Source organism: Amblyomma maculatum, chromosome 4, assembly GCF_055883805.1.
Source record: "Amblyomma maculatum isolate TAMU_Amacu chromosome 4, ASM5588380v1, whole genome shotgun sequence".
Classification (NCBI taxonomy): domain Eukaryota; kingdom Metazoa; phylum Arthropoda; class Arachnida; order Ixodida; family Ixodidae; genus Amblyomma; species Amblyomma maculatum.
In genome coordinates, this window is record NC_139347.1 from 138,124,052 (window position 1) to 138,147,249 (window position 23,198).

Here is a 23,198-nt window from a genome sequence, read left to right on the forward strand (position 1 = left end):
ATTTCTTACACGCACAACACCCTCAATTTATTTATTTATTTATTTATTTATTTATTTATTTATTTATTTATTTATTTATTTATTTATTTATTTATTTATTTATCTAATACTGCCAACTGCCTTTTGGCAGTCCAAGCAGGAGTGAGTAAGTACAGAAAAGACAAGTCAAAGTCGGCACTACAAATCAAGGTAAACAAGAATGTTAGTGACAAGAAAACATAAGGAAATGGCTTGCAATACAGATTATTATGTGGGGAAGAGCAGCTTATACAAATTTACAAAAAAACTAACATTAAAAAGAACAAAAACACACACACACATCTGCAAACGAAAAAAAAAAACAGGAGACTGGACACTCTAAAATTAACGCACTTCATTGCAAAGAGTGCACGGCAGACGCAAAGGATTCGACCGGGGTCATACTGGCGACTTCTCGCGATAGGGCATTCCACAATGCAATGTTCGCGAACCGGGAGAACAACCAAATCCGCGTGTTCAAACTGCATTCGAGTTTTCCACAGAGCGTGGAGGTACAGGAGCATAATCAGGCAATACGGTATTTCCTCTGAGTTCTTCACAGGCAAACAATGGATGCCGTGTGGATGCAGGGGTAACTGTTTTTTTTTTAAGTTCTTTGAAAGACATCCCAAAAAAGGTCAGGTCCCAGCAGTTTAGGGATACGTGTTTTATTGTATCCGGATTCTTGCATAAAAAGCAGTCGGTGTTCCAGCGAATGAAGAATCCTTTATCTATAAGCCACTTCTTAACTGGGAGGGTATTGGTGCAGAGCTTGAAAAAAAAACGACTTGACTGATGGTAGTATAGCCATTTTCTTCACTCCTTTTAGGACGTCCTGTCCGAGGCCTCCGCGATGTGTGGAACGGTACAAAGGTACAGGAAACATGGCGTCTACAAGGTCCCTGTAGAGTGTTTTCCTTGTGACAGTGGACAGGTACTGCAGGGAAAAACGTACATTCAAAAGCCTGTACGACATAACTACTTCACGAAGGTACCCAGAAACACCTCCGCACATATTCTGAACAGTCGAAACGATGTATCCAGGGCGAAAACTACCCAGCCTTACTTGCATAACTGTTCGGAGAAAGGTATCATTTTGATCGCGTAAAAAAAAAAGAAAGCGTGACACGATTTGTCGCAAAATCAAGTGAGTTAAACCAAGGCTACCTTTCTTGGCAGGCAAAAACATATTCGTTCGACTGGACCGCTCCCAAGTCGAGGCCTAGATAAAAATAGAAAAAAACTCGGTGTATCTTTTGAATGCTCGCCCTTGCAGCACACAGCACATTCATGACGTACCAAATTTTTGATACCAGAAAGAGGTTGCAAACAGTGGCTCTTCAAAACATGGAAAGTTGCTTGCCTTGCCACCCGTCAGCCTTTTCCTTTGCTCTCAATGCCTGGTCTGCCCAGTAAGGATTGGGCTCGTGGTAATTTCCGAGAGGCACCCCTAGGTACTGTGTTCGTAAGGTTGACCAGGTCAACCAGCTAAACGTTTCTGGTGTGTCTACCCAATCACCGTGCCAGAAACCGCGACACTTATTCCGTTTAGCTGGGCTCCAGTCGTATCACAAAACTTCTCGACCACATTAGTTGTCTCTGTAATACTCGCTTTGTCTGCGCAAAACACCGCGATGTCATCCGTATACGCCAGACGTTTAACTTCTGCTTCCTGCAACCTATATCCTCTAATACACGCATTATGTTCAATGGCCAAACAGAGTGGTTCAAGATAAGCAGCAAACAGCAGTGGTGATAGCGGGCATCCCTGTCTCACCGACGACAGCACGCACAAGCTATCAGTGAGCTCGCCATTAACAATCATTCGCGTTGTGCATTTTTTGTAAGCCATCTTGACACCTTATGTCATGACACTGCCCACGTTCGTGTGTTCAAGTATGCAGAGCAATGCTTTGTGCGAGACACGATCGAAGGCTTTTGCAAGGTCAAGTTGTATCATCGCGACGTGACCGCCAAGCGCGTCACAACACTCGAGCACGCTTCGAGCCACGCGAACATTTGTCGTGATACTGCGCCCTCTAATGCCACAAGTCTGGTATGACCCAACCAACGTTTTAATAACACCTTGCAGTCGCCTTGAAAGAACTTTGGTGAATATTTTATAATCGACATTAGCAAGAGTTATTGGGAGATATGACCCTGGCAACAAACGTTTCTGAGCATCATCGCTTTTTGGGATTAGCACAATATGTGAAGTTGTGAAGGACAAAGGCAGTATTTTCCGGTCATACGCTTCGTTAATGACATCATAAAGAAATTGGCCTAGCTCAGAGCAGAACGTTTTATAGAAAATGACCCCTAAGCCATCAGGCCCAGGTGCTTTCCCGGTAGCTAGGTCATTTATTGCACATTCTATCTCACTTGGTGTAATTGATTGCTCTAGTTGTGTCTTAACTTCTTCGTCAAACTTTGGCATCAGTGGGAGGAATTCTTTTTGGAACCCATCTTTAAGGTCTCGTGGATGACTTAGAATATCTTTAAAGTGCTCGGTAATCACTTGCTTAATTTCATTTCTGTCCGACGTAATGTTGTCACCTATAGCTAGCTGGCGGATTTCCTTTTGACATGCGTATCTCTTTTCGTCTGAAAGAGCGCATTTGGTTGGCATTTCATCCGCCCAAAGCTTCTCTGACCTTGATCTCACTACTGCTGCCTTGTATTTTTCCGTATCTATCCCTTCAAGCTCAGTTTTCACTTCCTTTATTTCGTTAACATACAGACCAGGTTCGGCATTCTCCATGCTAACAAAAAACTTCAGTTGATGGCGAAGCTTTGTTTCTGCTTCTGTCTGCTCGCGTCAGATGACTCTACTTCTTTCAATAGCCCTTGTTTTTACTTTCTGCTTAAACTCTTCCCAACGAATATCGTAGCTTACTGACTCGCCTGTAGTCACATTTTTCAGTTCTTTCCTTACTGTGTCAACGAAAGCTTCATCCTCCAAAAGCTGCGCATTCATTTTCCACAAGTCCCAGATAAAGGTTCGTTTTGTTATGTGTGTTACCAAAGGTGGCAGTTACCAAGCAGTGATCACTATATGCGACGAGTTTTACTTCGTACTCACTACACCAGGGCACCAATTCCGCAGAGACATACAATCTGTCTAGCCTTGCGTGGCTGTCTCGCTGGAAGTGGGTAAACTGCGGACGAGTACCGCTGGCAAAAACGTTACCAATGTCTTCAAGGTCATAATCATGCACCAGCGTGCTCAATAATTCTACACTCTTGTCAAGAACACGCGAACATTTTGCGCGGTCGTCAACATTGCACACATAGTTAAAGTCGCCCAGCAGTATAACCACTTTCTGACAGGCACCTACAGAATGGCAGACACATGCATCAAAATGCGTACGGAAAGCGGACACCATTCGGTCTATAGTAACTTGACTCTCAATTTTCGATTCTTGCACGGCGGCTACATGTAGGTCGTTATCAAGAAGAAGGCGACTGAGCTGACACTGCCACCTTCTTCCTCCAAGGCCTCTCACGTTAATAGATGCTACACGCAGTGCTTCACTTATTGTGATCGCCATATCGAAAAGAAAAAAAAATGCCTTATAAAATGGTGTCTGCCCTCGCGCCACACCCTAATACCCTCAGCCCAAAATGACACTTTGCACAACGAACTATGAAGGCGGTTCCCCGCCTGCCTTGAATCGACCGAAATGTTCGGCCACGGCTTCAGGGTAGACCGCCTCAAACCTGGACTTTTGGGCGGCGGTCCGTCTCCCCCGCTGTGGTCCTGTTGAAGCGTCCCGCTGTCAACGGCGTCGTGGGGGCGTTTTCCGGCCACCAAGGTAGCCGCACCGGAAAGAATATCCATGCCCTCAGAGTCTGGAGGAATGCAAGGAGCTTCCGTGTCGACTGAAGATTTCGCCTCGCCCTTCGACTTGGGCCCGACGTCCTGGTGAGGCGCCGGTTCACGTGTGGTGACAACCGCCTCAACCACAGTTTTCTCCTGAGGCGGCACCCCCAAGGCAGTCTCCCTCTCACCCGCAGCGTTCTCAGTCGCAGCGGAAGATATCTCTTTCATATCCGCCTCGTCTATGAACAAGGCGGATGCGTCCTGAGCGTTCACGGGCCCTGTCACTTTTGCGTAGGTCCGCTCGCAATGGCCCTCCTCGTGACTGAACCGTCGACAGGCACCACACCTTGGTATACGGCGCTCTCGGCGAATGTGGCCGGTGCCGCGACAGCGTAGGCAGAGCGGAGCTCTCCCTGACACGACCACAAGGGCCAGCTCGCCGGCGACGCTCACCTGGTGGGGGATGTCGTCGAGCTTTACACCCGACTTCAGATTCAGGGTCACTTGCCCTCTGGTAGACTTTTTGTCCACCATGCCCTGCAGGCGCCACCGCTCGCGGGCGACGTCGGTGACCTTGCCATATGCCGCAAAGCTGAGCTTCACGTCTTCGTCCGGTACACTGTGTAAAAGCCAGTGTACTTTCATGCGTACATCCTGGTTAGCTGGATCGATGACAAGACGCCGACACTTTTTCACTACCAGCTCACCAGAACTGACAATTTTCTTCACGGCGTCTTCATCCTTGAAGGTAACCGCCCAAACATGGCTCATCCTGCAGGCTCCGACGGCGATGACTTCCGGTAAGAGCCTTAATTCCGCGAGCGCATGGCGGAAATCTTCTACCCGGTAAAGGCAGTCCCTGATATAGCAGTGCAAAAAACCTGTGTTAAAACAAAGCGCCCTGTAGGCAAACTCGGTAAAACTACCTGGTAATCACACCCTGCTGAAGAAACAGCGACAAAAGACCTGTTACCGCGGCCCTACTGGGCCGCTTGAGACGGCGACCAATTTATCCACTAGCTTGCGCGTAGCCACGCTAAATGTGAAATGGCTGTCAACGCATTGGAGACAACAGTAACTGAACCGCCTTCTGCTGGAAAATGAAATTGATGTGCTAGCAGTTCAAGAGAGCAAAATAGAAAGCGAACAACAGACAGAGAAAATGGCTAAAATATATCGTTATAGATATAGTGTTTGCGTTTGTCATGAGGTTGGAAGATCGGGGGGATGTGTCATTTTCATTCGAAATTGCATAGAGTGTGTGCAGTCTGTGTTCTCGTGTGAGAGTGGTCGGCTATTGATATGTGATTTAAGTTTTTCTGGATTGGACTGGAGAGTGATCTGCGTTTATGCGCCGACTAGAACGTTTGAGCGGGAAGAGTTTTTTCACTATATGGAATCCTTCCTAATACATGAGAGGCGTGTTCCCCTGCTTGGAGACTTCAACTGTGTCTGTAGACCGGAAGATAGAACAACAAACCGTGTCCTTCGTGACAAGAGTGCAGAGTTACTTATTGACATTGTTAATGAGGCAGAGCTTGAAGATGCCAGCTGTATACTGACGCATGAAGGCCAAGCAAAGTTCACGCACTTTCAAGGTAGCTGTCATGCAAGGTTGGACCGAATATATGTTCCCATTGATTGTGTACCCTTGTGCTCGGAATATCAAACACTTCCCTTAAGCTTTAGTGACCACTCCCTCGTAATGATTACTGTAGGTATGAAAAGCAAGGCAACAAAGTTCAGTTGGGAGCTATGGAAATTTAATGAAAAACTGCTGCTGGATGAAGAGTTTACCACTAATGTGAAAGAATATATTACGCATATGTTACAAAATGACTCTAATTTTATACAAGCATGGGAGCAGTTTAAGTGCGATATAAAGATAGCTGCTATTCATCGAGCATGCACTCTTCGACGTAAAGAAAGAGAACAAAAAAGAACTTCGTACCACACTTGAATACATGCTTAGCATGCGGAGCGTTAAGCCTGGCTTGTTCGCCCAAGATATAAAAAAGATAAAAACCAAACTTGAGGTGATAGACGACGAGAAGTATCGCGGTGCGGTGATAAGGGCACGCAGCGAGAAATTGTGGCTCGGAGAGACGCCCACGGAAAAGGCACTTAGTGATGAAAAAAGGTACACAGTGTCAAAAGAGATAAAAGAAATCTGCTATCAGAACGTAGTTACCTCGGAAAAAAAAACGATTGAACGGGCGTTTGTAGAATTTTACAGCTAATTGCTTAGCCTGAAAACACCGGACATTGAACGCTTCAGAAAAGACTTTCTGTCTCTGATGCCAAGAGTAGAAGACGAAGTGCCGCAGACACTTGAAGCAAGTATTACTTCCGAGGAAATTGAGGCCGCTATCGGGGAATTAAATTCCAATAAGTCACCCGGACCAGATGGTCTTGGTGCTGCCATATACAAGGCCTTTCCAACTGAAATGGCTGTTTTACTGGAAAGAGTTATTAGTGAATGCTACGAAAAGAACGTACCTCCTCCGTCTTTTCGAATGTCACACATTGTACTAATCCCGAAAACAGATGACCATGTTAAGCTTCAGTCTGTAGCGTCTTACCGTCCAATAAGTCTAACGAATGTTGACTATAAAATTTACATGAAAGTATTAGGGCGACGACTCCAAAGTGTAATTACTTCTCTTGTAGGCCCACATCAGACATGCGGTATAAAAGGAAGGACCATTTTTACTAACATACACGCAGCAAGGAGTGTACTCGAACGTTGTGACGCGATGCATGACCACGTAGCCATGATGCAATTAGACCTCCACAAAGCATTTGATAAAGTGGTACATGAAATTTTGTTCTCTGTTTTGGAAACTAACTAGTAAGTATGCTAGTCACAAGGACGGAGAAATAAAGAGCATTAAGAACAGGTGAAAACCACAGAAGGTAAAAATTGGATAAATTTGATGGAAAAGAAACAGAGTGTGGAAGTATACCGTAAGTGGAAAATGCAGATCAGGAAGGAAGATGCGTATTTCAATGCTGGTTCCGTGATTACAAAGGGCGTGAAAATGGTTTACGAGTGCTGTTCAGCGAGACTGGTCGTAAATAAGCAGTTAACTGATCGTATACCTGTTCTGTCGTCCGTAAGGCAGGGCTGTCCTTTGTCTCCCCTTTTGTTTGCGCTTTATCTGGAGCCTTTCTGTCTAAGATTGCTTACAAGGCCAAACTTACGCGGTTATAGATTTTTTCAAAGTGAAGTTCGGGTTTTGGCATACGCGGACGATATTGCGGCTTTTTGTACTGACCATGAGAGCGTGCAAGAAGTTGTAAAAGAAGCCACTGCTTTTTGCACTGCAAGTGGAAGTGAAATTAGTTGGGCAAAGTGCTTAGGATTTTGGCACGGAAACTGGCAATACGCGCCTGAACTGTTCTCCAGTATGCAATGGACAACAACGCCTGGCAATTACCTTGGTGTGCCACTAAAGCATTACCGTGAAAGCAAGGAATGTTGGGCCGGTGAAGTTGAGCAAGTGAAAACCCAAACAAACAAATGGGGAGGACATAACTTTTCTATGTTCGCAAGAGGTACCGTTTGCAATATGTTCCTAGTTGCAAAAATTTTTTACATGCTGCAAGTGTTATCTATGTCAAGAATCTCTGTTCAAAAACTGCATAGGGTATTTGCCACGTAACAAGGTTCTTTTTTTTTGCGCGAACAAAGCGATGTTTTTCTTAGAACGGTAATCCAAGTGCGATTGCGTGATTCACTGCCGGAATATGTAGTTTCGACTATGTCTACAGGGACAATGGCTCTAAGTGCTTTTCTTCGCGAAGTTGTCGCGTCTTTCCAAATAGTGAAGGCGAGATTTTCAAATGAGTATATGTGTACTGTTACGCGAAAGCGGCTGTACAAAGATTTATTGGAAACCTTTTTACCTGTGCCTCTTTATCGCGCTGTATGTGCTTTGGGTCCGGAGCGGGACGTGTTGAAAAGAGTGAAAAGAATGCCCATCAGATCGTCCGCTAAATCTTTCTTTTTTCAATTGCATACCGGCACTCTTCCGGTGAAGCCATGGCTGGAAAGCAAAGGCCTTTTCGTGCCTTGGTCTGCTGACTGTTTAATTTGCAAAAAGCTGGAAACCATAGAGCATATTTTCCTTGATTGTCACGATGCGGTTTTTTTGTGGGACGTGCTACAGCGTACTATTAAAAAGTACTTACCAATAACGCCGTTTGGCATACGCTGCCTTCCATGCGTCCAGCCAGGAGAAGTTCCCAGTGATTTATTAATGGTCTTGTGTATGCACAGCATATGGAGAACGCGGATGGATGTTCGCCATGAGCATGTTGTCGTACACCCAGCCCATCAATACTTTGTTGAAAGTGTAATGTACACGCGTGATGTTTTCGGAGGGCAATCTGAACCCCCGGATTGGCTGCCAGTTTTGGACAAGCTCATGTCACCTAATCCATTTTATCATAAGAAACCTGTAAGAAAGTGACTTGTGTTTTTAATTCCATGCGACTTTTCATCGTTCTTTGTAGTTGCCAAGTCGGTAATAAAGACAAAAAAAGTGTTAGTAGTTCAGTGGTGCCCGGTCCATGATCGGGAGGAGCGCTTGGAACAATGGACAGACTCGCCAAAACGGAAGGATGGTTAACCCATGCAACAGTTGAACCGCAATGCTGTCTGTCTGCAGAAGAGATGTGAGTGAAATGTTTCGCGATTTATAATTTCTTGAGATGGCGACCAATTTATCAACTAGCTTGCGCGTAGCCACGCTAAATGTAAGAGGGCTGTCAACGCGTCGGAGACAACAGCAGCTGAACCGCCTTCTGCTGGAAAATGAAATTGATGTGCTAGCAGTTCAAGAGAGCAAAATGGAAAGCGAACAACAAACAGATAAAATGGCTGAAATATATCGTTCTAGATATAGTGTTTGCGTTTGTCATGCGGTTGGAAGATCGGGGGGATGTGTCATTTTCATTCGAAATTGCATAGAGTGCGTACAGTCTGTGTTCTCGTGTGAGAGTGGTCGGCTTTTGATATGTGATTTCAGTTTTTCTGGATTGGACTGGAGAGTGATCTGTGTTTATGCGCCTACTAGAACGTCTGAGCGCGAAGAGTTTTTTCACTATATGAAATCCTTCCTAATACATGAGAGGCGTGTTCTCCTGCTTGGAGACTTCAACTGTGTCTGTAGACCGGAAGATAGAACAACAGACCGTGTCCTTCGTGACAAGAGCGCCGAGTTACTTATTGACATTGTTAATGAGGCAGAGCTTGAAGATGCTGGCTGTATACTGACGCATGAAGGCCAAGCAATGTTCACGCACTTTCAAGGTAGCTGTCATGCAAGGTTGGACCGAATATATGTTCCTATTGATTGTGTGCCCCTGTGCTCGGAATATCAAACACTTCCCATGAGCTTTAGTGACCACTCCCTCGTAATGATTACTCTAGGCATGAAAAGTAAGACAACAAAGTTCAATTGGGAGCTATGGAAATTTAATGAAAAGCTGCTACGGGATGAAGAGTTTATCACTAAAGTGAAAGAGTATATTACGCATCTGTTGCAAAATGACTCTAATTTTATACAAGCATGGGAGCAGTTTAAGTGCGATATAAACATAGCTGCAATTGACCGAGCATGCACTCTCCGACGTAAAGAAAGAGAACAAGAAAAAGAACTTCGTAGCACACTTGAATACATGCTTAGCATGGAGAGCGTTAAGCCTGGCTTGTTCGCCCAAGATATAAAAAAGATAAAAACCAAACTTGAGGTGATAGACGAAGAGAAGTATCGCGGTGCGGTGATAAGGGCACGCAGCGAAAAATTGTGGCTCGGAGAGACGCCCACGAAAAGGGCACTTAGTGATGAAAAACGGTACGCAGTGTCAAAAGAGATAAAAGAAATCTGCTATCAGAACGTAGTTACCTCGGAAAAGAAAACGATTGAACGGGCGTTTGTAGAATTTTACAGGGAGTTGTTTAGCCTCAAAACACCGGACATTGAACGCTTCAGAAAAGACTTTCTGTCGCTGATGCCAAGAGTGGAAGACGAAGTTGCGCAGACACTTGAAGCAAGTATTACTTCCGAGGAAATTGAGGCCGTTATCGGGGAATTAAATTCCAATAAGTCACCCGGACCAGATGGTCTTGGTGCTGCCATATACAAGGCCTTTCCAACAGAAATGGCTGTTTTACTGGAAAGAGTTATTAGTGAATGCTACGAAAAGAACGTACCTCCTCCGTCTTTTCGAATGTCACACGTTGCACTAATCCCGAAAACAGATGACCCAGTTAAGCTTCAGTCTGTAGCGTCTTACCGTCCTATAAGTCTAACGAATGTTGACTATAAAATTTACATGAAAGTATTAGGGCGACGACTCCAACGCGTAATTACTTCTCTTGTAGGCCCACATCAGACATGCGGTATAAAAGGAAGGACCATTTTTACTAATATACACGCAGCAAGGAGTGTTCTCGAATGTTGTGACGCGATGCATGACCACGTAGCCATGATGCAATTAGACCTCCACAAAGCATTTGACAAAGTGGTACATGAAATTTTGTTCTCTGTTTTAGAGTATGTCAATGCTGGTTCCGTGATCACAAATGGCGTGAAAATGGTTTACGAGTGCTGTTCAGCGAGACTGGTCGTGAATAAGCATTTAACCGATCGTATACCTGTCCAGTCGTCAGTAAGGCAGGGCTGTCCTCTGTCTCCCCTTTTGTTTGCGCTTTATCTGGAGCCTTTCTGTTTAAGATTGCTTACAAGGCCAAACATACGCGGTTATAGATTTTTTCAAAGTGAAGTTCGGGTTTTGGCATACGCGGACGATATTGCGGTTTTTTGTACAGACCATGAGAGCGTGCAAGAAGTTGTAAAAGAAGCCACTGCTTTTTGCACTGCAAGTGGAAGTGAAATTAGTTGGGCAAAGTGTTTAGGATTCTGGCACGGAAACTGGCAATACGCGCCTGAACTGTTCTCCAGTATGCAATGGACAATAACGCCAGGAAATTACCTTGGTGTGCCACTAAAGCATTACCGTGAAAGTAAGGAATGTTGGGCCGGTAAAGTTGAGCAAGTGAAAACCCAAACAAACAAATGGGGAGGACATAACTTTTCTATGTTCGCAAGAGCTACCGTTTGCAATATGTTCCTAGTTGCAAAACTTTTTTACATGCTGCAAGTGTTATCTATGTCAAGAATCTCTGTTCAAAAACTGCATAGGGTATTTGCCACGTTTGTGTGGGCTTCAACATGGGAGCGTACCAGTCGATGTAATTTGTTTCATACGGTGCATAACGGTGGACTGGGCTTGTCACATTTATACTTAAAGCAGATTGTAACAACGTTCTTTTTTTTGCGCGAACAAAGCGATGTTTTTCTTAGAACGGTAATCCAAGTGCGATTGCGTGATTCACTGCCGGAATATGTAGTTTCGACTATGTCTACAGGGACAACGGCTCTAAGTGCTTTTCTTCGCGAAGTTGTCGCGTCCTTCCAAATTGTGAAGGCGAGATTTTCAAATGAGTATATGTGTACTATTACGCGAAAACGGCTGTACAAAGATTTATTGGAAACCTTTCTACCTGTGCCTCTTTATCGCGCTCTATATGCTTTGGGTCCGGAGCGGGACGTGTTGCAGAGAGTGAAAAGAATGCCCATCAGATCGTCCGCTAAATCCTTCTTTTTTCAATTGCATACCGGCACTCTTCCGGTGAAGCCCTGGCTGGAAAGCAAAGGCCTTTTCGTGCCTTGGTCTACTGACTGTTTAATTTGCAAAAAGCTGGAAACCATAGAGCATATTTTCCTTGATTGTCACGATGCGGTTTTTTTGTGGGACGTGCTACAGCGCACTATTAAAAAGGACTTACCAATAACGCCGTTTGGCATACGCTACCTTCCATGCGCCCAGCCAGGAGAAGTGCCCAGTGATTTATTGATGGTCTTGTGTATGCACAGCATATGGAGAACGCGGATGGATGTTCGCCATGAGCATGTTGTCGTACACCCAGCCCATCAATACTTTGTTGAAAGTGTAATGTACACGCGTGATGTTTTCGGAGGGCAATCCGAACCCCCGGAATGGCTGCCAGTCTTGGACAAGCTCATGTCACCTTATCCATTCTATCACAAGAAACCTGTAAGAAAGTGACTTGTGTTTTTAATTCCATGCGACTTTTCATCGTTCTTTGTAGTAGCCAAGTCGGTAATAAAGAAAAAAAAAAGTTAGTAGTTCAGTGGTAGAATACTCGCCTGCCACGCGGGTGCCCCGGGTTCGATTCCCGGCCGTCGCAGTTGACTTTTTATTTGCTTCAAAGTGAACCACTGGAGCGTGCACATCATACTGATTATTTTTATTTGGCTCTTACAGCACTCGCTCATCCACTCCGTTGTCTGTCATAGCCTTGTGTCAGTACAGTTTCACTGTACGACGCTGTATCTACGGAGAGACAAGCGCGTCGGTGGTTCAGTGGTAGACAATTCTACTTCCGGCCACCGAGCGGGACGGTGCCCGGAAGTAGAATTTTTTTCTCTTTAACCAATGTTGACTATAAAATATTCATGAAAGTCTTAGCAGCTAGGCTCCAGACAGTGATTAAGGACATAGTAGGGTGCCACCAGACATGTGGAATCAAGGGAAGGTCTATAGTAAGCAACATACACAAGATGCGGTGCGTGCTTGAGTGCTGTGATGTCATGCAATCTGGCGTCGCGGTTTTGCAGCTCGACCTAGAGAAGGCCTTTGACTGTATATCACATGTTATCCTGTTCGCCATTCTTGACCATATTAATGTCGGTTCGGTTATCAGAAAGGGTGTGGTCATGGCGTACAGGAGTTGCTCAACGCGGCTTATTGTAAACAAGTCACTGGGGGCCCCCATTGCCATGCAGCGCGCGGTACGCCAAGGCTGCCCCATCAGCCCACTTTTATTTTGTCTGTACATCGAATCACTATGCTTGACTATTATTAAAAATGATTCTGTTCATGGTTTTCGACTCCAAGCTGCCGAAGTGAAGCTCTTAGCATATGCCGACGACGTCGCAGTGTGTTGTATTGAAGAGAAAGTATTATAGCAGTGGTCGAAGAGGTAACATGTTTTCGGGACATCACAGGGAGTTTGATCAATTGGGAAAAATGTCTGGGATTTTGGCATGGAGAATGGGTGTCAACCCCAGACACGTTTGCAGGCGTAACGTGGGTGAAGACCCCAGTGAAGTACCTGGGTGTCCCTCTGCAATTCTACGAAAGCAATGATGACCTCTGGAGAAGCGAGGCGCATGAAATACGTGAGAAAGCAGACAGATGGAAGGGGGTTCCTCTCTCGTTTTTTGCCAAGGCAACTGTGTGTAATCTTTTTTTTATAAGCAAATTATGGTATCTAATGCAGGTTTTGCATTGCTCGCGGCTAAATGTGCAAAAGCTGCACAGAGTGTTTGCCACCTTTATTTGGGCATCGCAGTGGGAAAGGTGCAGCCGAACAAATTTGTTCAGAAAGGTGGAGGACGGCGGTCTTGGTCTGGCGCACCTCTTTGTGCGACAGCTTATTAACAGGTTTCTGTTTTTCCGGGACACAAAAGACTCTTTCTTACGAACGGTGTGCCAAATGAGATTAAGACGGGCGTTGCCAAACTTTGTGATCGGCACGAATGAAATGCCAGGGCCAATTAAGGGCTTTTTCAAGGAGGTGGTGATGAGCGTATGTTTCTCGACAGTACGATTTTCCAACGATTATTTGTCTGCGGTGAAAAGGAAAACACTGTACAAAGATGTGTGCGACAGCATACTTCCTGTACCGATGTACAGAGCCATGCACAGTGGAGGGCCGGGCCAGAATGTGTTAAAACGGGTGAAGAAAATGCAGGTGACACCAGGCATGAAGTCCTTTTTTTTTAAACTTCATACTGAAACACTTCCAGTCAAAACATTCCTTGAACAACGAGGTTTTTTCTTGCCATGGGGAACTAACTGTCTAATCTGCAAGATACCCGAAACTATAGATCATGTTTTTCTTCACTGCTGGGAAGGAGTGTATTTCTGGGATGTTCTGCAGAGAACAGTGAAAAAGGATTTCCCTCTAGATCCACATGGGATCAGATATTTGGCGATAGATAACGAATATGGTTTTCCTTTCGATCTCGTAATGTTGGCTGGCCTCCACTCTGTATGGCGCTCCCGCATGGCCGGCTTCTATTGTAATCCTGATGCGAGGCCTGCACGGTTGTATTTTCGGGAGAGCATTTCCCGCTTCGTTGAGGTGCAGAAGACACTTGAGTGTGTGCCGCAGTGGCTGCCAAGGGTGGAAGCCTTGGCAGGCCTAAGGGAATTTTAAGTGACAATGTCAGTACAAAACTGACAGCGTTTTCTTTTTGTTCCACGTCTTGCCTGTGTTTGTATACAGTGTATTGTGATGTACTGAATTGGTTGTCGGAGCCCGGCAATAAAGAAAAAAAAATTCTACCACTGAACCACCAACGCGCTTGTCTCTACGTAGATACAGCGTCGTACAGTGAAACTACTGACACAAGGCTATGACAGACAACAGAGTGGATGAGCGAGTGCTGTAAGAGTCAAATAAAACTAATCAGTATGATGTGCACGCTCCAGTGGTTCACTTTGACGCAAATAAAAAGCCAACTGCGTCGGCCGGGAATCGAACCCGGGCCACCCGCGTGGCAGCCGAGTATTCTACCACTGAACCACCGACGCGCTTGTCTCTCCCTGGATACAGCGTCGTACAGCGAAACTGTACTGACACAAGGCTATGACATACAACGGAGTGGATGAGCGAGTGCTGTAAGAGTCAAATAAAACTAATCAGTATGATGTGCACGCTCCAGTGGTTCGCTTTGAAGCAAATAAAAAGTCAACTGCGTCGGCCGGGAATCGAACCCGGGCCACCCGCGTGGCAGGCGAGTATTCTACCACTGAACCACCGACGCGCTTGTCTCTCCGTAGATACAGCGTCGTACAGTGAAACTGTACTGACACAAGGCTATGACATACAACGGAGTGGATGAGCGAGTGCTGTAAGAGTCAAATAAAACTAATCAGTATGATGTGCACGCTCCAGTGGTTCACTTTGAAGCAAATAAAAAGTCAACTGCGTCGGCCGGGAATCGAACCCGGACCACCCGCGTGGCAGGCGAGTATTCTACCACTGAACCACCGACTTTTTTTTTTTCTTTATTGCCTGACTTTGACACAAATACACCGCACTGGAACTCAAAACAACATGAACAAAGGAATAATATATGTACACAAAACTAGTTCGCGTTGCCTAACCCCCACTGAGGGGCAGGCATTGTCATGTTAAAATTCCTTGAGCACCGTCAAAGGTTCCAGCTTTGACAGCCACTCAGGAGCACATGGTTGCAATTTAAGCACTTCGAGCCATCGCTGCACACTTTCGCGGAAATACATGCGGGCTGGCCGTGCATCTGGATCGCAGTGATAACCAGCCATTCGTGCGCGCCATATACTGTGGAGGCACATTAACATAACCTGGTCTAACGGCATATCATCATGTTTATCCAATGGTAAATACCTAATGCCATGGGAATCAAGTGGCAACTGCTTTTTTATTGTCCTTTGCAGAACATCCCACAAATATACCCCCTCCCAGCAATGCAAAAACACGTGATCTATGGTCTCTGGCTGTTTGCAGATGAGACATTGGGCCCCCCATGGTAGAAAAATACCCTTTTCCTCCATAAATGATTTTACACTCAAAGTACCGGTATGTAGCATAAAGAAAAACGTTTTAGCTCCCGTAGCAACTTGCATTTTCTTTACTCGTTTTAATACATTACTTCCTGTGCCTCCATAGTATAAAGCTCGGTACAAGGGCACCGGGAACACCATTTCACAAACATCCTTGTATAACGTTCTCCTGTTAACATTACTTAAATACTCTTTCGAAAAACGTGCGCTTACGAATTTCACGCTGACAACAATTTCCTTAAAGAATCCAAAAAGAGAGCCCGGCATACATTGAGTAGAAACTACGAAATCAGGCAACGCTCGACCAAGTCTTTGTTGACACACTGTGCGCAGGAATGGATCGCTGGCATCCCTAAAAAACATAAACCGGTTGACAATCTGTCGCACAAACAAATGACCCAGACCAAGCCCCCCATGCTTCACCTGCCGGAACAAATTTGTCCGACTGCACCTCTCCCAACTCGAGGCCCAAACAAACACCGCAAAAACTCGATGCAATTTTTGCACACTTACACGGGAGCAATGCAACACTTGCATTACATACCATAACTTACTAATTAAAAACAGGTTGCAAACTGCGGCTCTTGCAAATATTGACAATTGAGCGCTTTTCCATTTCTCTGCTTTTTCGCGGGTTTCTTTGACCTGCTCTAGCCAGTATGGCTCGCTTTCCTTGTAAAATTCCAAGGGCACACCCAAGTACTTTGCAGGCGTTGTAACCCACGACACATTAGCGAAAGTGTCGGGGGTCAGCTGCCATTCACCGTGCCAAAATCCCAGGCACTTACCCCAGTTAACTTTACTCCCAGTGACTTTGCTAAAATGTTTTACCACATCCACTGTCCTCTTTATACTCTCCTTATTTACACAAAATACCGCAACGTCGTCTGCGTAAGCCAGCAATTTGACTTCTGACTCCTGCAGTCGAAAACCATCAATGTCATTGTTTTGTAGGATGCTTAAACACAAAGTTTCAATATAAATGCCGAACAAAAGAGGGCTGAGGGGGCAACCTTGGCGCACCGAACGTCGTACGTTGATGGGGGCCCCCAGTGACTTATTGACAATTAATCTCGTAGTGCAGTTAAGGTACGCCAAAGCCACTCCCTCTCGAATAACAGAGCCGACATTAACATAGTCTAATATACTGAACAGAATAGTATGTGCCACACAATCAAAAGCTTTCTCCAAGTCCAACTGCAGTAACGCAACACATGCATGAGTTGCATCGCAGCATTCGAGCACACTTCTCGCTTTGTGAATGTTCTGAAAGATAGATCGCCCTTTGATACCGCACGTTTGGTGAGGGCCCACTAGTTCGCATATAACCGTTTGTAGTCTGCCAGCAAGCACCTTCATATAAATCTTGTAATCAACGTTTGTCAGAGCAATGGGCCTGTAAGACGACAACTGCCTAAGCTTATCTGGTTGGTCAGTTTTCGGAATAAGTACTGTGTGCGACGATCCGAAAGACGCAGGCAGTGCCTTCAGTTCATACGCTTCATTAAATAAGGCACACAACAAAGGAGATAGCTGTTTCTTGAACGCTTTATAAAAAGCCGCACTCAGGCCATCAGGCCCGGGTGATTTCCCTGGGTTTAAATTTTCTATTGCCTGCTGCACTTCTTGTTCGCTTATTGGCCGCTCCAGTCTTTCTTTTTGTTCTTCATCAATTTTTGGCATCGCGTCAAGAAAGGATTCTTTAAAACGGTCCAAATTAACCTCTCGGGACGAAAATAGCTCTTCATAATACTCCCAGAAAGCTTTCGCGATTCCTTCGTTATCGCTTTCTGTGCGTCCTGCCCAATCTACCTCTGCCACGTGATTTCGCCTTGCATTTGCTTTTTCTATTCCCAACGATCTTTTTGTCGGCGCCTCATCCATGGCCAATTTTTCCGCTCTCGCACGCACCAGTGCTCCTCGATAACGGTCTTCGTCATTCAGTTGAAGTCTTTGTTTTATTTTTCTAACGTCGTCCATGTATAACCCTGGCGTGTTACACTCCAGGGCTAACAATTTATCTAGCAAAGATCTTAAATGCATTTCATTTTGTTTTTCTTGAAACCGTATGCAGCTGGCTTTTTCTATAGCTTTGATTTTAATTTGTTGCTTACAGAGTTCCCATTCTTGACCCAGTTCGTGGGTGTCCTCCTGACAAATCTTACCAATTTCTTCTTCTACTAGTCTGGTGAATTGCTCGTCATTCAGCAGTTTATTATTTAACTTCCACAATTCCCAATTAAAACCGCTACCTCCCTTTCTTGTTCCAATTGTACACTGAACCATGCAGTGATCTGAGTACGTTACCGCCAAAACATAATACTCCTGGCATTTTGGGGCCAGTTCTGCGGACACATAAATCCTGTCAAGGCGGGCGTGGCTAGCACCCTGAAAATGAGTATACTGAACCCGACGCTCGCTCGTGAGACACTCTGCAACGTCTTCCAGTGCAAACTCATCAATCAAGCGCGAAAGTACCTCTGTGCTACGATCCCTAAATGTACGATGGCTAGTTTTGTCACCGGAGCTCAGTACACAATTGAAATCTCCCAGAAAGACAAGTTGCTTATCCGTGTTTAAATACCCTTCAACAAAATCAAACAAAGCAGCCCTCTCATCAACTACCGTAGGTGCATATACACAAACAGCACGCCACTCAGCCGAGCAAAAACTAAAATCGAGGACCACACCCCGACCCGACTGAAAAGAAGCATGCGACTGCACTACAAGACCCGGCAACTTCTTCACAAACAGGACGCATCCAGCAGAAGTACCGACTGCATGGCTGACAACTGCGTAAAACCGCGACGTGAAACGTTGCACCATGCCCTCGGTCTCTTGTTCACCCTCGACTTTTGTCTTTTGAACTCCAAGTATATCGATGTCATTTTCATTTAAAAGGCGCAGGACTTGGCTCTGCTTCCTTTTCGCTGCTAGACCTCTCACGTTAAGGGTCGCAATCTTTAGTGACAGTTCATAAGCCATTTTCTTAGAGTGAAAAGAGGCCAAGAGCATGGTGCTTACCTCTCACGTCTAGCATGGCGCTAGACGCTTTCGTTGACGCCAGAGCCATGAGGTTGGACTGGCAGACCTTGTGACAGGGGCGGCTTTTCGGCAGCTCTCCTGTCCGTCGAGACATTCGGTCTTGGTTTGAAGGTCGCCCTCCTCCCTATTGGCGTTTTTACCGGCGGCTCGTCGTTGCTAGCTGCTTCTGCCTTGCTTGTCTCACTTGTGCTCTCGTCGTGGGCACGCTTCGCAGGGCCTTGGACGTTGGTCGCTCGGCCGCTGCTCTTTTCAAGGGTTTCCTGTTGGCCCGCAGACTCCGTAAGTTCAGTTTTTGAGCTCTCGGCATCGCTCACCCTTTCTTCCTCTGACGGTCCATTGTTCGGTAGCGTGACTTCCTTGTCTGGCCTACTGAGTATCTCGTCACCGCCCCCCGGGGGCACTAACATGCCTGTCGTTGCTGTTAGCTTTTCAGCTTCTCCGACCCCCTTTGCGGCCTCTTCTGTCTCTGCGACATCCATTTGGTGCTCTGTCATGTCCGCCCTCGCTGTCGGTGCAGTGGCCACTGCATACGTCCGTACGCAATCTTCCTCGGAGTGGCCAAAGCGCTTACATGTCGAACACCGCGGAATTTTACATTCCCGGCGCACATGACCGGTCCCGCGGCAGCGCAGGCACTGCATTGGCCGCCCAGGCACCACAACAAGGGCCAACTCCCCTGCTACTCTTATCTGATGAGGTAGGTCGTCTATCTTCATCCCGGGCTTCAACTTCAGGAGTACGGCCCTCGTTGTTGAGCCCTTTTCGTGAACGCCCTGGACGCGCCACCGCTCACGGGTAACTTCGGTCACCTCACCGAAAGCCCCAAAAGCAGTTCTGATATCCTCATCCGCCACGCCATGCAACATCCAGTGGAGCCGCAGCTTCACCTGTTGATCCTCCGGGTCAATGATGATACACCGTCGGCCTTTCACTTGAAGCTCCTTGAAGGCTAGCAGCCGCTTGGTTGCTTCAGAGCTGCTCAAGGTCACCGCCCAGGCATGGTTTATTTGGTAGGCCCCCAAGGCCACCACGTCTGGGAGCGTACCAGTCTTGGCCAGGGCGTCCCGGAAATCTTCAACCCTGAAGGGTCGCACTCGTACGTCGCCGTGCAAAAAAACTGTGTTGAAAACAACACGTCCGGTGGGCAGATGCGGCAAAATGAGCTGATATTCCTTATCTTCGTTTGCGTTAAGCCTGTTACCGCGGCCAGCCTGGGCCGCAATCGCCGCTCCGTCGGAGCTCATGATTCACCGTCCGTACACGCAGGTGGCCGGAAGTAGAATGACCACTGAACCACCGACGCGCTTGTCTCTCCGTAGATACAGCGTCGTACAGTGAAACTGTACTGACACAAGGCTATGACATACAACGGAGTGGATGAGCGAGTGCTGTAAGAGTCAAATAAAACTAATCAGTATGATGTGCACGCTCCAGTGGTTCACTTTGAAGCAAATAAAAAGTCAACTGCGTCGGCCGGGAATCGAACCCGGGCCACCCGCGTGGCAGGCGAGTATTCTACCACTGAACCACCGACGCGCTTGTCTCTTCGTAGATACAGCGTCGTACAGTGAGACTGTACTGACACAAGGCTATGACATACAACGGAGTGGATGAGCGAGTGCTGTAAGAGTCAAATAAAACTAATCAGTATGATGTGCACGCTCCAGTGGTTCACTTTGAAGCAAATAAAAAGTCAACTGCGTCGGCCGGGAATCGAACCCGGGCCACCCGCGTGGCAGGCGAGTATTCTACCACTGAACCACCGACGCGCTTGTCTCTCCGTAGATACAGCGTCGTACAGTGAAACTGTACTGACACAAGGCTATGGCATAAAACGGAGTGGATGAGCGAGTGCTTTAAGAGTCAAATAAAACTAATCAGTATGATGTGCACGCTCCAGTGGTTCGCTTTGAAGCAAATAAAAAGTCAACTGCATCGGCCGGGAATCGAACCCGGGCCACTAGCGTGGCAGGCGAGTATTCTACCACTGAACCACCGACGCTTTTTTTTTTCTTTATTACCGACTTGGCAACTACAAAGAACGATGAAAAGTCGCATGGAATTAAAAACACAAGTCACTTTCTTACAGGTTTCTTATGATAAAATGGATTAGGTGACATGAGCTTGTCCAAAACTGGCAGCCAATCCGGGGGTTCAGATTGCCCTCCGAAAACAACACGCGTGTACATTACACTTTCAACAAAGTATTGATGGGCTGGGTGTACGACAACATGCTCATGGTGAACATCCATCCGCGTTCTCCATATGCTGTGCATACACAAGACCATTAATAAATCACTGGGCACTTCTCCTGGCTGGGCGCATGGAAGGTAGCGTATGCCAAACGGCGTTATTGGTAAGTCCTTTTTAATAGTGCGCTGTAGCACGTCCCACAAAAAAACCGCATCGTGACAATCAAGGAAAATATGCTCTATGGTTTCCAGCTTTTTGCAAATTAAACAGTCAGCAGACCAAGGCACGAAAAGGCCTTTGCTTTCCAGCCATGGCTTCACCGGAAGAGTGCCGGTATGCAATTGAAAAAATAAAGATTTAGCCGACGATCTGATGGGCATTCTTTTCACTCTTTTCAACACGTCCCGCTCCGGACCCAAAGCCTATACAGCGCGATAAAGAGCCACAGGTGAAAAGGTTTCCAATAAATCTTTGTAAATCCGCTTTCGCGTAACAGTACACATATACTCATTCGAAAATCTCGCCTTCACTATTTGGAAGGACGCGACAACTTCGCGAAGAAAAGCACTTAGAGCCATTGTCCCTGTAGACATAGTCGAAACTACATATTCCGGCAGTGAATCACGCAATCGCACTTGGATTACCGTTCTAAGAAAAACATCGCTTTGTTCGCGCAAAAAAAAGAACCTTGTTATAATCTGCTTTAAGTATAAATGTGACAAGCCCAGTCAACCGTTATGCACCGTATGAAAAAGATTGCATCGACTGGTACGCTCCCATGTTGAAGCCCACACAAACGTGGCAAATACCGTATGCAGTTTTTGAACAGAGATTCTTGACATAGAAAACACTTGCAGCATGTAAAAAATTTTTGCAACTAGGAACATATTGCAAACGGTAGCTCTTGCGAACATAGAAAAGTTATGTCCTCCCCATTTGTTTGTTTGGGTTTTCACTTGCTCAACTTCCCCAGCCCAACGTTCCTTGCTTTCACGGTAATGCTTTAGTGGCACACCAAGGTAATTGCCTGGCGTTGTTGTCCATTGCATACTGGAGAACAGTTCAGGCGCGTATTGCCAGTTTCCGTGCCAAAATCCTAAACACTTTGCCCAACTAATTTCACTTCCACTTGAAATGCAAAAAGCAGTGGCTTCTTTTACAACTTCTTGCACGCTCTCATGGTCAGTACAAAAAACCGCAATATCGTCCGCGTATGCCAAAACCCGAACTTCACTTTGAAAAAATCTATAACCGTGTATGTTTGGCCTTGTAAGCAATCTTAGACAGAAAGGCTCCAGATAAAGCGCAAACAAAAGGGGAGACAGAGGACAGCCCTGCCTTACTGACGACTGAACAGGTATACGATCAGTTAACTGCTTATTCACGACCAGTCTCGCTGAACAGCACTCGTAAACCATTTTCACGCCATTTGTAATCACGGAACCAGCATTAACATACTCTAAAACAGAGAACAAAATTTCATGTACCACTTTATCAAATGCTTTGTGGAGGTCTAATTGCATCATGGCTACGTGGTCATGCATCGCGTCACAACATTCGAGTACACTCCTTGCTGCGTGTATGTTAGTAAAAATGGTCCTTCCTTTTATACCGCATGTCTGATGTGGGCCTACAAGAGAAGTAATTACACGTTGGAGTCGTCGCCCTAATACTTTCATGAAAACTTTATAGTCAACATTCGTTAGACTTATAGGACGGTAAGACGCTACAGACTGAAGCTTAACATGGTCATCTGTTTTCGGGATTAGTACAATGTGTGACATTCGAAAAGACGGAGGAGGTACGTTCTTTTCGTAGCATTCACTAATAACTCTTTCCAGTAAAACAGCCATTTCAGTTGGAAAGGCCTTGTAAATGGCAGCACCAAGACCATCTGGTCCGGGTGACTTATTGGAATTTAATTCCCCGATAGCGGCCTCAATTTCCTCGGAAGTAATACTTGCTTCAAGTGTCTGCGCCACTTCGTCTTCTACTCTTGGCATCAGCGACAGAAAGTCTTTTCTGAAGCGTTCAATGTCCGGTGTTTTCAGGCTAAACTATTCGCTGTAAAATTCTACAAACGCCCGTTCAATCATTTTTTTCCCGAGGTAACTACGTTCTGATAGCAGATTTCTTTTATCTCTTTTGACACTGCGTACTTTTTTTCGTCACTAAGTGCCCTTTTCGTGGGCGTCTCTCCGAGCCACAATTTTTCGCTGCGTGCCCTTATCACCGCACCGCGATACTTCTCTTCGTCTATCACCTCAAGTTTGGTTTTTATCTTTTTAATATCTTGGGCGAACAAGCCAGGCTTAACGCTCTCCATGCTAAGCATGTATTCAAGTGTGCTACGAAGTTCTTTTTCTTGTTCTCTTTCTTTACATCGGAGAGTGCATGCTCGGTCAATAGC

General features: G+C 45.9%; 1 protein-coding gene and 3 non-coding genes across 4 annotated transcripts; all 4 read right to left on the reverse strand.

Annotated features, from left to right (window-relative positions):
* Positions 1 to 13,840: 13,840 nt before the first annotated feature.
* On the reverse strand, positions 13,841 to 19,875 carry LOC146192948 (uncharacterized). The gene is made up of 2 exons (XM_084600487.1): positions 18,926 to 19,875; positions 13,841 to 13,874 (listed from the first exon to the last, which is right to left on the reverse strand). Exons 1-2 carry the CDS (start codon positions 19,837 to 19,839, stop codon positions 13,841 to 13,843), a joined length of 948 nt encoding a protein of 315 aa, XP_084456613.1. The 5' UTR covers positions 19,840 to 19,875.
* Positions 14,699 to 14,769, reverse strand: TRNAG-GCC (transfer RNA glycine (anticodon GCC)). Its single transcript has one exon. It is a non-coding gene; the product is annotated as a tRNA-Gly (tRNA).
* Positions 19,876 to 20,060: 185 nt separating the features above from the next.
* Positions 20,061 to 20,131, reverse strand: TRNAG-GCC (transfer RNA glycine (anticodon GCC)). The gene has a single exon. It is a non-coding gene; the product is annotated as a tRNA-Gly (tRNA).
* A 162-nt stretch (positions 20,132 to 20,293) lies between these two features.
* TRNAG-GCC (transfer RNA glycine (anticodon GCC)) lies at positions 20,294 to 20,364 on the reverse strand. Its single transcript has one exon. It is a non-coding gene; the product is annotated as a tRNA-Gly (tRNA).
* Between the last annotated feature and the right edge of the window lie 2,834 nt (positions 20,365 to 23,198).